General features: G+C 45.6%; 1 protein-coding gene across 1 annotated transcript; it reads left to right on the forward strand.

The window, feature by feature from the left end:
- Positions 1-4,026: 4,026 nt before the first annotated feature.
- LOC123818783 (60S ribosomal protein L18-like) lies at positions 4,027-9,037 on the forward strand. Its single transcript, XM_045839044.1, is given in 3 exon segments — positions 4,027-4,141; positions 8,437-8,649; positions 8,652-9,037. Coding segments are annotated over 3 exon segments (714 nt in total).
- Positions 9,038-13,720: the final 4,683 nt, after the last annotated feature.

Here is a 13,720-nt window from a genome sequence, read left to right on the forward strand (position 1 = left end):
AGTGAATCAGAATCTGACTGTGGCCCTACGAGCAGCACGAAGCTGCAGGAGATAAGGAGATCACTGGGGGTGGGGTGGGCGGGGTGGGGGATGGTGGGGTGGGGAAGATTACTGGGAAGGACAGCTAGGCTTGACAGACCAAGACTCCTGCCCGTTCCTTCAGCACTGCTGGGCTAGACCTCTCTAGTGCTTATTGAAGTTAAACAGAGAAATCTTCCTAGAAATGATTCAAACGTCTGCATAAATAGCTTAGGATGCTTCTGTGGAAGTGTCAGAGGCAATAGATGCTCTAACTTTTAACACCACGGCCAACTTTGACATGATGCATCTGGGAGGCAGAACAGACAAGGGGACGCCAACCTGAAACGGAGCACCTCGCTTCAGCTGGGCCCTGGCGGATGGCTTTCCCAAGCAGGTTGGACAAAGGTTGAGGTGGCAGGCCACTGGATTATTTTCAAGTGGAAGCATGCCATTTTTTGGTTTCTTATATCTAGCTGAAAAGCAAAAGAAGTTCAGTTCACCACATGGGTCATTGGTAACTGCCAGTTCAGTCTTGTAGATCTGAAATTTTTTGGTTATTCGGCACAATTGTTGGTTTCCAGTGCATAATGAAAATGAAGAGGACATATTGAACGTGTGTGTGTGTGTGTGTGTGTGTGTGTGTACAGGATAGGGCAAAAGTAAGTTTACAGTTGTGAGTACACGAGACAGAGTCTATTCTTGTATTATTATTTATTAATTATTCTATTATTTTCCACATGTGAAGTACACAGCTGCCAATCCAAATATTGAACCATTCAACATATAAATAACCATTGGCATTTAAATAAGTATTTTTAAGTATCAACTTTATGATCAGAAAACTTAATGGGGAAATAGAAAAGTGTCCATGAATAACAATAATAATTGCTATTTACTGAATGCTTCATAAAAGCTGAACATTGTGGTACTTCACATAGTTTTTTCACATTTGAGCTTCATAACAACCTCTCGGTTTATTTTACAAAATGAGAGACTAAGACTTAAAAAGGTTAAAAAATGGACCTTACATCATACAATGAGCATGCTTCAAAGCAGGGATTTGAGCCTACATTCTTCTGGTTCTAGAGTTAGAGTCCTTTTCAATTAAATCATATTGCCCCATGCATAGATATTCTAGGTAAGGATCTCTTTTGCTGTAGTACGTGTATATTTGAGTTTTTTACTTTCTCATCTTGAGGTAGATAGTTTAAAAGGGTGAAAGACTGGGCATAGGATCTGTTATATAATATCACAATCTTTTATACCCAGCCTTAAGTAAGGAAAACCTGAAGTCAGGCTATGTTTAAGGGAAACATTGAACATGTTTTTGGTGCACAGTGAAGCTGTAATAATTTTGAACGTTTGAGTAAGAACCAATAGGTGCCTTGGGTCTTGAGTGTTGACCGTCATCTTTTGAGCAAGATCACTGATTCGACAATATTTACCTTCCAACGCCTCTAACGGGGCCCCAGGGGGAAATAAATCCATGAGACATATTCTGCTACTCTCATACAACAGCCATGGAGAAGGGAAACTGTGGGATTAGGTGTCATGTAACACATTTTCAGGAATTTTGTGAGCAAGTTGTTAAATGCAGACATTATTAAAATTAAATGATATAATCTTACAATTCCATTGCATTAAAAACAAAGGTGTCACTTCCGTATCCCCAATTATTTACTACACTTTAGTGTTATCTACGGTCTGCAGTTATTTCTACCGTATTTGTTTATCCTCACCCGAGGACATCTTCTCATTGCTTTTAGAAAGACAGGAAGGAAGAGGGAGAGAAAAACATCCACATGAGAGAGAAACATTGATCAGTTGCCTCCCTCTTGCACGTGCTCAGACAAGGGATCAGACACACCAAGACTGGAGATCACATGCACCCAGACTGGGGACCGAACCCACAGCCCAGGCAAGTGTCCCGATAGGGAATCAAACTCACAAACCCTTGGTTACCAGACAACACTCCAGCCAAGCAAACCACACCGGCCAGGGCATTTCTGTTGTGTCTTTGTGATCCAAGTGTCGCATGATGCTCTGCTAACACCCGTCTCTTCCCAACTCTGCATTCCATGACATCACACGTCAGTCTGAAATTGACTGTAGTGGCAGTATTTACACCAAACAAATTAGCAAATTGGACACATCAAGGCTTGGTTCATTGTTTTATTGATCACCTAGACAGAGTTTGGCAAACACAGCCAGTGGGCCAGATTCAGCCAACGGTCTGTTTTTGTAAAATTTTACTGGAAAACTGTCATGCCCATTTGTTTATGTGCTGTCTGTAGCTGCTTTTGTACAGTGGCAGAGTTGGGATGGGATGAGAACGGCCATCTGACTCACAAATCCTAAAATATTTACTATCTGGCCCTTTACCAAAATGTCTGCCAGCCCCCGATCTAGACTGAAGAAACTGATCAACTATTAATAACACAGCTTGAACATAAAAGGGAATCATGTGTGTAGCTATTACATGAGACTAGCATGAGAACTTGTAAAAATATTTTTCTGGGATTCAAAAACTGTGATCTAGTTCAGCAAAAAAATATTCATGGAATTGACAAATGAGTGAGCTTCCCATATACGTAATACTGAAATTGAAAAAACTTTCATTTGATGAACAGAATTGGTTTGAGGCTGAGAAAGGGTTTAACCATAGACTTGATATCCAATTTGGTGACAGTAAATGTATTAGGAAGAGAATTAGCAGATCGAGACACGACTTGGCCAATTCACGATTGAATTGCAATACTAGGTTGCCTGTGGATACAAGAGTTTGGCAAAAATCTATGAAAGCATTCTGTGAGAATCAATTGGCTACTGTACGTTTTATTACTTGTAAATGACGTGCTATATATTCTTAACATTAGTAAAATTGGTAATAGACTTACATACTTACATATATATGCATATAATAACATGCTCAACATTTTCCAGCCCACCACCCATCACTCTCTGACAAGCACGTGACTGCTCTGTTGCCCTGGTGATATTGGGGACCTAAGCTGTTGCTAATGACTGCCCCCTGGAGAGCCAACCAGGCAAATGAAAACTGGATGACAGACAGCAGCAAACTGAACAGTAGGAACTCTGGACAGGGTTGCAGACAAGAGGCGAGGAAAGTCGGGAGTCAGGTGGCCAGTACCTGTGATACCATTGATTAGAAAATGAAAAATGCTGTCACCAACAACTCCAGAAGCTCAGGGACTCAAAGTCTTATTTCTTACTCACCTCACAGCCCCCTGCAGTGAGGACTGGAGGTAGAGGCTCTGCCCAAGCAGACACCCAGGTTCCTTCCACTGAGTGGCTTCACAGTCTCCTATGGCGTCCTGTATTTGGTTGCCCATTAGGGGAGTATGTACGGTGGTTTCAATGGGTGGTTTTAGGGGTTGGACCTGGAAGGGGCAGGAACGCTTCCAGGCCACCTCTCCTTAGCCGGGGTCCCGTCAGCAGAGGAGACTGGGAACAGGTTGCCTTCCCACACGCCCAAGAGGGAGACGAGTGGGGAATTTGTGAACACACAGTTGTGCCTCTGTCACTGCCCCCTTTTTCTTCTTCGCCTAGGAAGTCCCCGTGTACACGGGACAGCGCCCCTTTCCACGTGCATGCTGGTGAGGACGCTCGATTGTGTTGAGTGACACAGTAGACTTGAAGGGACTCTGCTAAACTAGTCGAGAGCCACCCATTGCAGACACGCAACCTTTTCGCCGGCCCCCAGGTTCTCCAGTGCCTGCGTGTTGCTGAGAAGTGATGGGGGGTATGTGGTACAAGGTTAACATACGAGCTGAAAGGGATTTTCTGGTTCTGCTAGAATGGCTCATGACTTCCCCTTTACAACATAATTTTACTCAGAGTACTTGGCCGATCAATGCATTTAGGTCAGCGCCGCCCTTTATGGTTATCACCATCTCTTGATTTGTTTTCAGAACTTCTTATTTATGTGAGGGAGAGTGGATGATAGAAAGAAGTATTCGGAGAAATCTATAAAGTGTGCCGAGCATGAAGGAGATGTCCAAGAACAGACACCCTGAGGGCCAGAACTGCACCGTTACAATGGCAAATGGCACAGACACACGAGCGATAATGGGGACCGAGGGCACCGTGCTCGCCTGTGGTATGCTGTGTCTGTGTGTGTCCGCGGGTGCGCACACGACTCGCAGCGCTCGATTTCTGGAGCTCGACTCTAAGGACAGCACGGGAGGCGTGTGTTCCTGGAACGACATCAAGCACACGGACCACCTTCCCCTTCCCCACCTGGGCGCCCAGAGTGACATGTATGTGCGGGAGGTGCTTCCATGCGCCTCTTCCCATCTGCTCCCCCGGCGCTGAACAGAATGCAAGTGCTGAGGGGCACGGCAAAGCCAGAGCCACCGCTGTCAGTTGGCCCGAGGACACCCGCCCTCGTGGTGCTGGGCACTAGCCAGGTCGTCGACACGTTGACGAGAGCCGCGGTCTGGGCCTGTCCACGCCAGGAGTTGCGCATGCACAGAAGGGCTGTTTTTTTTTTTTTTCCTCAGGGTCTCTCCTGTGTAAAGCAAAGAGGCCATGAAAAGGGAGGGACAGTCGAGAACCCAGAAACTGGAGTGGAGGTTCGCTCTGGCAGGCGTCAGGCCCCGGGTTGAGTCCCCCGTCTCTGAGCCAGGGGAAGGCCTCACCTGTGGGGTGCCTGCCCGCATTCCTCTCTGGTCTCTCCCGGTGCAGCTCTGCCATCTGTCACACGGAGTGTTCTGGGAGAGGCCTTCCTATTCCTGTAACCTGCAGAGGGATGACAGATGAACGGGGGGGAGAAAACCCAGGGCCCCCCTCTCCGAGTGGGCTCGTGTGACTTCAGGTAATGTGGGTCTCCTGGCACGTGAGCTTTGGAAAAGGGTGTGCTCGCCATGACCAGGGCCGTGTCTTCCCTGCTGTGCTTGTTTCTCGCGTCTCCTTTTCCTTGCATTTATTTTTTGGTAAGAGCAGAGAATCCTACTCCTAAGGAAAGAAGAAAATTGGAAGTAGGGGTGGGGGAGAATCTGACTCCGAAAGAGCAGCACAAGGGAATTTCAGGGGTGAGAGAGCTGTTCTCTCTCTGGCTGCGACGGTTATGTAACTCGATGCATTTACCAGGATTCACGGAGCTCCATGCCGAACAGAGCGACACCTGCTATTTACAAAGTATGCAGCACATTTATAAAGCTTCCCGACCTGTCACCAGCCTGGGTAGCTCCCTTTATGAAAAAGATAATAACGTCAGTTCAAGGGACCAGAAAATGTTTATTTAACTTGACTGAATTGTCTGATCCCATCCCACAGGGTGGGCCCAGTCTCAGGCGGTCACAGAGCACTCGAAATGGGTCATCAAACTGAGACAGGCTCTAAGCGTAAAGCACATGTGAGACCTCAAAGACTTCATACAAAACAAGTAAAATAGGTCATGGATAGTCGTATACACTGATTACATGTTGAGATGGTAAAATTTTGGATACAGATCATTAAATTAAATAGACTATTAAAATTAACTTCATTAGCTTATATTTTAACTCTTTTAAATAGGACGACTAGGGAATTTAAAATGACATCTGTGGCTTGCATGCATGTTTCCGTTGGAGAGTACTGGCAGACACTGTGTACTAGACACAGGCAAGGGCGTCCTGGAATGAGCAAATCGTCTGGATACTCCCTTGCTAGCTGCCCCCTCTCCACCCTAATTTCCTTCTCGTTGCCCAGAGCTTTGTTCTTAGCCACCAGCTATTTCTTTTCTAGGTTCCATTTCTTATTGAGACTTAAGCATCGAATGACTCTTGAATTGATATCTCCAATCCAGCATCTATCTAACCCAGTGGCTCTCCAACCAGGGCTGATGTCATCCCTGAGGGGACAACATTTGACAATGTCTGGAGATACTTTCAGTTGTCACAACTTGGCCGTGAAGATATTACTGACATCTAGTCTGTAGAGACCAGAGATGACGCTAAACATCCCACAGTGCCCAGAACAGCTCCCCCAGCAGAGAAATGTCCAACACAACCTGTCAATACCTCTCAGGCTGAGACACCGTGATGAACAGTGGTCAGTCTGCTCATTCACATAACAAATGTTTATTGACAACCTACCTGTGCGGTGCACGGTGCTGAAGTGTGTTGGAGAAAATCAAACAGCACTTTATCTACAGAGATAAAGTAGACATGGGTCCTGCATCCACCATATTTGCAAAGATAAAGCATTCATGCGAAGGGAATAGGTAGGTAATCAATGATGTCATAATAGGTACTGTCGTGAGAAGAAACAGTGGTCAGTGGAAGCACAAGCATGGACGGTTTCTCAACTATACCCTTGGTTTGCAAAAGCTGACATGGTATTCCTACTGGACATCGACGCAGCTAAAGCTTAACTCATCAACGTTCCCGACAGCAAACTCTGTTCTAAGCATGCTGTCGTTATTTTAACCCCTTGGTTAGAAAGTTGGGACATACCTTTGACTATCTCCCCTGGCTTTTCTGTCTCTTACCAAGATTTTAAAAAATTCTAATTTAGTCATGCAAGTCATTTTGCTTGCTTTTCTTGTTTTCCAACTGTAGGTAGATAATCTTAGGAGCATGTAAGTGCATGAAAAAGTATAAGTATGTAATATAGTCCCTGTATGTAGTCTGGTGGAGAAGGTGTGTGATCTCGTGAAATGCTGAAAAAAGATGACCATCACACAGGTTGTACACACAGGCAAATAAATAACAGAGGTAAATGTTATCAGAATTCTGAGGAAAATATGTCTAATCGAGGCTTCCCATGGCTTGATTATTAAAATAGTATCCTCTACTCTCTGCTCTAAACCCCCAATGTGATTTTTCATTTAATTGTCCCAAGACATGTCTTGTCTTGTGACCTGTCTCCTGCTCCAATCCAACGTCTGTAATGATCTCCTCTGCCGTAAGGCGTCACATGCTCAGCTCCGCCCCCACCTGCAGAGGCGCCCTGACACTTGACCAGACTCTGTCCTTATTCCTCTCTCCCCACTATACGAGCCCGCGGCAGCCCAGGGCCCGTCCCCAAGCGCCCGCCACACGGCTTCTGGGGCTGTCTTCTCCCGTTCCTCTGGCAGCAACCCCTCAAGTCTTCTCGCCAGGTCCATCTCAGTCTCCTTCTTGAAGCTTCCCTTGCCCGTCTGGGGCCCACGCTTTCCTTTCTTCTAATCCCTTTCACTCCGAATAGGCGCCATCCAACACTGAACACGCCTGTTCTCTGGACATCGAGTTCGTAACCCACACTATCCGACACTGAACGTTCTTGCTCTCACAGAAGAAAGAAGCCGTGTTGAAGTGTCTTTTCAGTTCCTGAATTCACCTGAAACAGTCCTGAGCAGGTCCTCGGTGCCTAGGTCCTACTCAAAAAGCAAAGTTGTTGATGTGTTTTTGTAGAAATAGTTCTATGTACATGACTGAGTCTTTTATGCAAGCAGATCAAATATACCTTCCACATAAATGTTGCCTTTCAAACCCATTGGCCTGAAGACTGCACACATATTCTAATTTTCAGACTTTTCTGGTACTCCATTTTCAGAATGTCTTTGAGAGCCTGTGGCGCATTCCTCTAATATGTTCAAAGAGTATCAGTGTTAATGCTGTGCGGGTGAGCTTGGCTTTTTAAGGGGGATTTAGAACGATGGCAGAGGATTACACTGAGTGAAGCTGGCTAGTACCACAAACGGTCTAAAAGAGAGGTGCGTGCAGGAGCCAGAGACTCGCTTTTCCTGCCCCTGTTGAGCTGTGTCAGGAGGTAGCTACAAAGGAACCCTGGAGTTCTGATTCCCAGTGGGACTCACCAGCAAAGACAAGGCTTGTGTGGCACCCTTGGTCCGCCCGTTTGCCGCTTCGTGCTACTCTTCACTCCAACTTCCCTTCGCCGATAAAGGGCACACTCAGGTGAGAAAAGTGGGACTTACAACCCCTTGGAGCCCTCCCTGCCGCCTCCAGGGCAGCCACAGGCATCCACCGACGGGGTGGCGGCGGATGGCTGCAGCCCTGTTCAGGTTTCCATGGACACGTTTTAGGTGCAGCGACCTCTCAGTGAAGCTGAAAGACAGTCGCAGATGGCAATCAAGCAAGACTTCAGAAGGAGGCTCACTGCTGCTGTGGAGGGGGAGCTACCTGTGCCGGGAAAAATCAGACTGAATCAGTCACTCAATCTGTGAGTGTGTGTGTGCCTGTGTGCGTGTGTGTTGGAGGATAGGGCAGAAAGATTCACAGGTATGGGCCAGATAAACTGAATACAATAATGCCAACATTTAGACTTTCATCATTACGTATGTAGATTCAGCACCCATTGGTCATTGGACAGTACAGCGGGCTGCTTTGGGATAGAATAACAAATTGAATTGTAGGTGTCCCCTTGGCATCCCAGCCTTTTTTGGGCACTGCCCTATCTCATGGGGCATAGGTGTCGAGCAGAGGGGAGAAAGAGAAGGCACCATTGTGGGACTAGGCATCCGCCACAACTTAGACCGAAAGGTTCAGCGCCGAGGAGCCCGAGGGCCAGGACACCCACCAAGGCTGCTTGCCACGCTGCACAGGCTCCTGACCAGACGAGCCAACTCCGCTGGCAAGCAACCGGCGCTGAAGAGGTTGTTTCTGAGTCGCACCAACGGGCCACCCTGTCCCTTTCTGGGATGATGCAGAAGATGAGGCTTCCTGGCGAGGAGGGCAAAACCACCGCAGTTGCAGGGACTGTAGCTGAAGATGTGCGTGCCCAGGAGGTGCCCAAACTGAAGGTGTGTGCGCTTTGTGTGAGCAGCCCCGCAGAGAGCCACATCCCCAAGGCTGGAGCCAAGATCCTCACTGTGGACCTACTGGCCCTGGACTCCACCAAGGGCTGTGACACTGTCTTGCTCTCTGGCCCTCACAAGGGTCCCGAGGTGCACAGGCATTTTGGCGAGGCCCCAGGAACCCCTCACCGGTGCACCAAGCCCTGTGTGAGATCCAGGGGCTGGAAGTTCAAGCGCACGAGAGGCCATCTGGCCAGCCCCAGCTACATGAACTGACCCCAGATGCTACCTTGTTGTTAGAAATATTTTGGATGCTGAAAAAAAAAGCAGAGAGAAGCAAGTGCTTTATTGTGTAGATGCTTCTTGTCACACATTATTCCTTTTAATCCTCCCAGCGACCATAGGAGGTAACTACCATTGTCTTCATTTCCACAAACGGTGGAAGTAATCCTGGAGACTTGAAGGATCTTGACAGAGGGCGGGCATATAGCAAGGTTCTGAGTGGAATGGAAAATAGTAAGGGGCCAGGCCAGGCACCCAAGCCTTCTAGAAGATTCTAATTCCAAATGGGTGAGTCTTCCTGAAAAAAGTCTGCAGAGTGACATATTTCTGCCGAGTCACCTTCCAAATGTGAGGGACTGCCCAGTCTGCAGGCCCCTGTCATCCTGTCGGACATTATCACTGTGTCTCGTGACCCTTCCATGTTTCCTAAGCTCTAACCAGGAGAGAACAATGCAGCCTCCTCTTGATATCCGGTTTGCTTTTCTCTGCTTTGTCATGCCACTTAAGCACCTTGTTATGTGAGAGGCAACATTTGCTGAGTGCATGAAAAGAGGCTATTTTTTTTCCTCTGCAATTTATAAAGCATTTTCATACAGAACATCTAATCCTATTTTTGCCTTGGCAAAATAGACCACACTGAGGCCAAACGTTTCCACAGCAGTGGTTAATCAAGGTTACTTCTCTCAAATCAATCATTATCTCTTCTTTAAAGAGGTGATTTTCAAGTGGTATGTAGCAAGAATTTTTAAAACATGCAATACCTGACTATGGAGTCAGGGGCACTCACCTCTTTTCCCTTAGATTGTCAGATAAAAAATGAGAACAGCTAACACAGCAATAGCCATCTGGTGTGAACGCCCTGTCTTGAACCATAAATATATAGGCCATATAAGATAGTTGTATCTTATTGGTCACGTTGCATAATGGGTTTGCATCTGATTGGTTAATTTTTTGATACCAGAAATCCTACTATATAACCTGATTTTTTAAAGTCACTTTGGGACAAAAACCGTAGGTTAATTACTATAATTATTATTATCCTTATTATTATTATTACTTTGTAAATCAGTCAAAATCCTACCTATTTGTCAGACTGACAAACGATATATTTTTTGGTATGCTGCAGAATTTCAGTAAGTAGTTTGCGTGTGCCATGAGATGAAAAAGGTCGAAAACGCTGCTCTCCAGGACGGGCAGGGAAGAGAAATGCCTTTAATAACTCACAGAGAGGGCAGGCGAGGGCGTGGAGGACAGCCTGCTGCCCTGAACCAGGGCCTCTTAGTCCGCTCCGGATCGCCTGGGCGTGCCTGTGAGGAGATACTCTGGGCTCCCATCCTGGACTTACTGATCTGAGTTCCGAAAGCAAAGCCTGGAGATCCGCCTTGTCTTCACAAGCTTCCCGGGGACTTGTTCCTATAACGTACTTTGCTATGATCGCCCGTCATTTGCTATGACCGGAGTCTCAGGATGGATGGAGCCGCTGAGCAACACGGCGCCTTGCTGTCCTTCTGGCGCCGTTTTCCGTGATCCGCAGGCTTCGCCTCCCTGGGACTCGGGTGACTACCCTGTTGGGCCCCCTGGAAGAGTTCATGAAAATAAAAGAGTTGAAAGCCCTGGCTGGTGTAGCTCAGTGGATTGAGCGCAGGCTGCGAACCAAAGTGTCGCAGGTTCGATTCCCAGTCAAGGCACATGCTTGGGTTGCAGGCCATGACCCCCGGCAACCACACATTGATGTTTCTCTCTCTCTCTCTCTCTCTCTCTCTCTCTCTCTCTCTCTCTCTCCCCTCCCTTCCCTCTCTAAAAATAAATAAATAAAATATTTTAAGAAAAGAAAAGAAAAGTTGATTTTGGGGCCACTGACAGTGCAGCTGTCTTTCCGAAGCTGCCGTGATCTCTGATTAGTTCCCTTTTAGTCTGAGAACTGACCTGAACATGGGTTTGGGGGTATTTTCAATTAGAATTTTTTTCATTCATTCTCCAAAATTAACACAACGAGATTCTTCAAGAAACCAAAGCATTTAAATGTTGAAGGAGAAAGTGAAATTCTCGTCACTTTGGTGTTGCCACGCACCCCATCTTTGCAGAAGCTGGCATCAGCGACAGAACACGAGACACATTTAGCCCTGTGACTCGGGGGGAGTTAATGCAGCTAAATACAGTTACCAAATCAAGCCAACGTGCGAGGGACCGTAGGGGAAATATTCCCAAGGGGAGCATTCTAATTGGTAAATAACGAGGTATTTCAACTGCTGAGAAGCATAAATAGCCTTGACCCACGTGGTAACGACAGCAACGAGGAACCAAATGGCTGTTGTCTAGGAGGCAGCCATGCATCGTGCTGCTCGGAGACTTTAACGTTCACAGTGAAGAAAAAGACAGGGGTACCAATCGGCTTTCTCTTCACTTCACCTCCACCAGAGGGTTCTCGACCTCAGCCCTCCTGACATCTGGGGCTGGAATCTTCTTTGTTGTGAGAAGCTGGTCTGTGCTTTGCAGGATGTATAGCAACACCCCAAGCCTCCACCCACTAAAAGCCGGCAGCACCCCGTCCGTGGTTGGGACCCTAAAATTGTCTCTAGACACCGCAAAGCATCCCCTGGGGAGCAAAATCGTGTCCACTTGAGAACTGTTCATCTCCATGCACTGATTTCTCTAATTGTAACATCTGTAACGATAAAAAAAAATTTAATTGAAGGAGTTCCTTAAGATGTGCTTAAAATAACTAAAAATAAGTGTATCTAAATACGTTAAAAACATTCAAAAACTGTATGAAGACCAAAGATGTAGGAGAATAAAGCATTCCAGTTTTGTATATAATGGGAGTTTCATTGTGTGCTGATGCAACTTTGTATCAGTGGTGAGTGAAGGCTCAAACCGCTAAGATGCAGAACAAGGTTACTTTAAGCATCCTAGACTTCCTGCCTCTAAAGCAACACGATCACCTTTCAATGTGCAAAACAGACTCTGTGTGATCAGAGGAATGGAAAGGACTGGTGGGAGAACGCGCCGTCCCCCCATTTTAAATGTATTCACTTGTCATGGGAACGTATAGATCTCAGAAGGCATTTTGGGTCATCCTGAACTTGACCTCTGCGTATGTCAACATGTCTGTGGCTGGGAGGATGTCCTGGCCCATTCCCACTCCCTTCCCCAAGTCAGTGCAGCGAGGGACTTCACCCCTCGCCAGGTCTCACGCCCTCTCAGTAAGTACGCCTGGCGTGTCCCTACGTCCCAAAGCCTCAGGCGGTGGCCAGAGAGAGGACGTTCAGGAAGGCTAAAGAGGTCTTGGTACGGACTCCAGGCTGAGGGGCAGGGAAGGGGCCCCTCGGGAATGGAAGTGTGCAAGTTCCAAGGCCTCTCACTAGAGAACCCTCCCGGGGAATATCCAGCAAAATGTTTTTTCTATACAATGAATAAATGCTCACCTAAGACCTCCAGTAATTTTTAAAAAATGGTTAAAGAGAAAATCCAAATTATTTTGCTTTTCTGTCTAGTGTTGTCATCAAAGTGATATTATTCTTTAGGTTTGCCTAATTTTGTTTGACTGTATATAAATGGAATCAAATTGTGTGTGTGTATATATATATATGTATTTTTTTACAATTTGGTATGTTAAGTCAACACTAATTTTTAAGATTCATCTATATTTGTAAGTGTAATTCATTTTCATTGCTGTTTAATGCTCTAGTGTGGGAATGTATTACATTTATTGATTCATTCTACTGTTGCCTGTCGTTGTTTCTAGTGCCACCTAATACAGATAAGGCATCTCTAGCTGTTTTTATGTGCCCCTGGATGTAAGTGTCCAAGAGAATTTCTGCCTCTCCCGTGGGAGGTGGGAATCCCGGATTTTAGGAGATATGAATCTCCCAACGTCTAGATAAAGCCAAATCCTTTCCCAGGCTGTTCGCACCATGAGCTTCTGCCGCTCACCATCCTCACCAACACTTGAAATTATAGACATTTCATTACTTGCCCATTGGATTACTTGCCCATCGTGGGTTTAATTTACATTTCCATGATTATTAGAAAGCTTGAAATCTTTTCATATCATAATTGGATATTTATGGTTCCCCTTTGGTCAAAATCTTTTGTCCATTTTATGGTTTTTCTTATTGAGTCATGTGTGTTTTCGTATATTCTGGATACAGATTCTTTCTCCAGTTATTTATATATATATATACTTATATTTATTTATATTTACAAATATATAAATATATTTTATATGTATATAAATATATATTATATATATAGTTTATATATGTGTGTGTATGTGTATACCAACTAGTGATTTATCTTTTTACTGTATAGAATTCTTTTTATAAACAATATCTCTTAATTCTAATGTAATCAATTTTACTCATGTTTTCGTTCTATTTTGTGCTTTTTTCGCCCATTTTGAGACATGATACTCTCTCCTGAAGTGCTTAGTAACCTATATTTTCTTCTAGGAGGTTTAAAGTTTTGCCTTTTACTTATCAGTCCTTAAACCACCTTGCAGCGACTTCTATGAATGGTATGTGATATGGAAACCAATTCCATTTTCTCCTATGGATGACCAGTTACCCAGTATCATTCATTGGCATGTCCCTTCTTTCTCCACGGATCAATTTTCAAAGTGACAGCTTTGGGCAAATTGGAGAAGCATGCCCTCCCTCAGTTGAACTGCAAAAGGCA

Source organism: Phyllostomus hastatus, unplaced genomic scaffold (assembly GCF_019186645.2).
Source record: "Phyllostomus hastatus isolate PE091 unplaced genomic scaffold, TTU_PhHast_1.1 phas_contig_29, whole genome shotgun sequence".
NCBI classification, from domain to species: domain Eukaryota; kingdom Metazoa; phylum Chordata; class Mammalia; order Chiroptera; family Phyllostomidae; genus Phyllostomus; species Phyllostomus hastatus.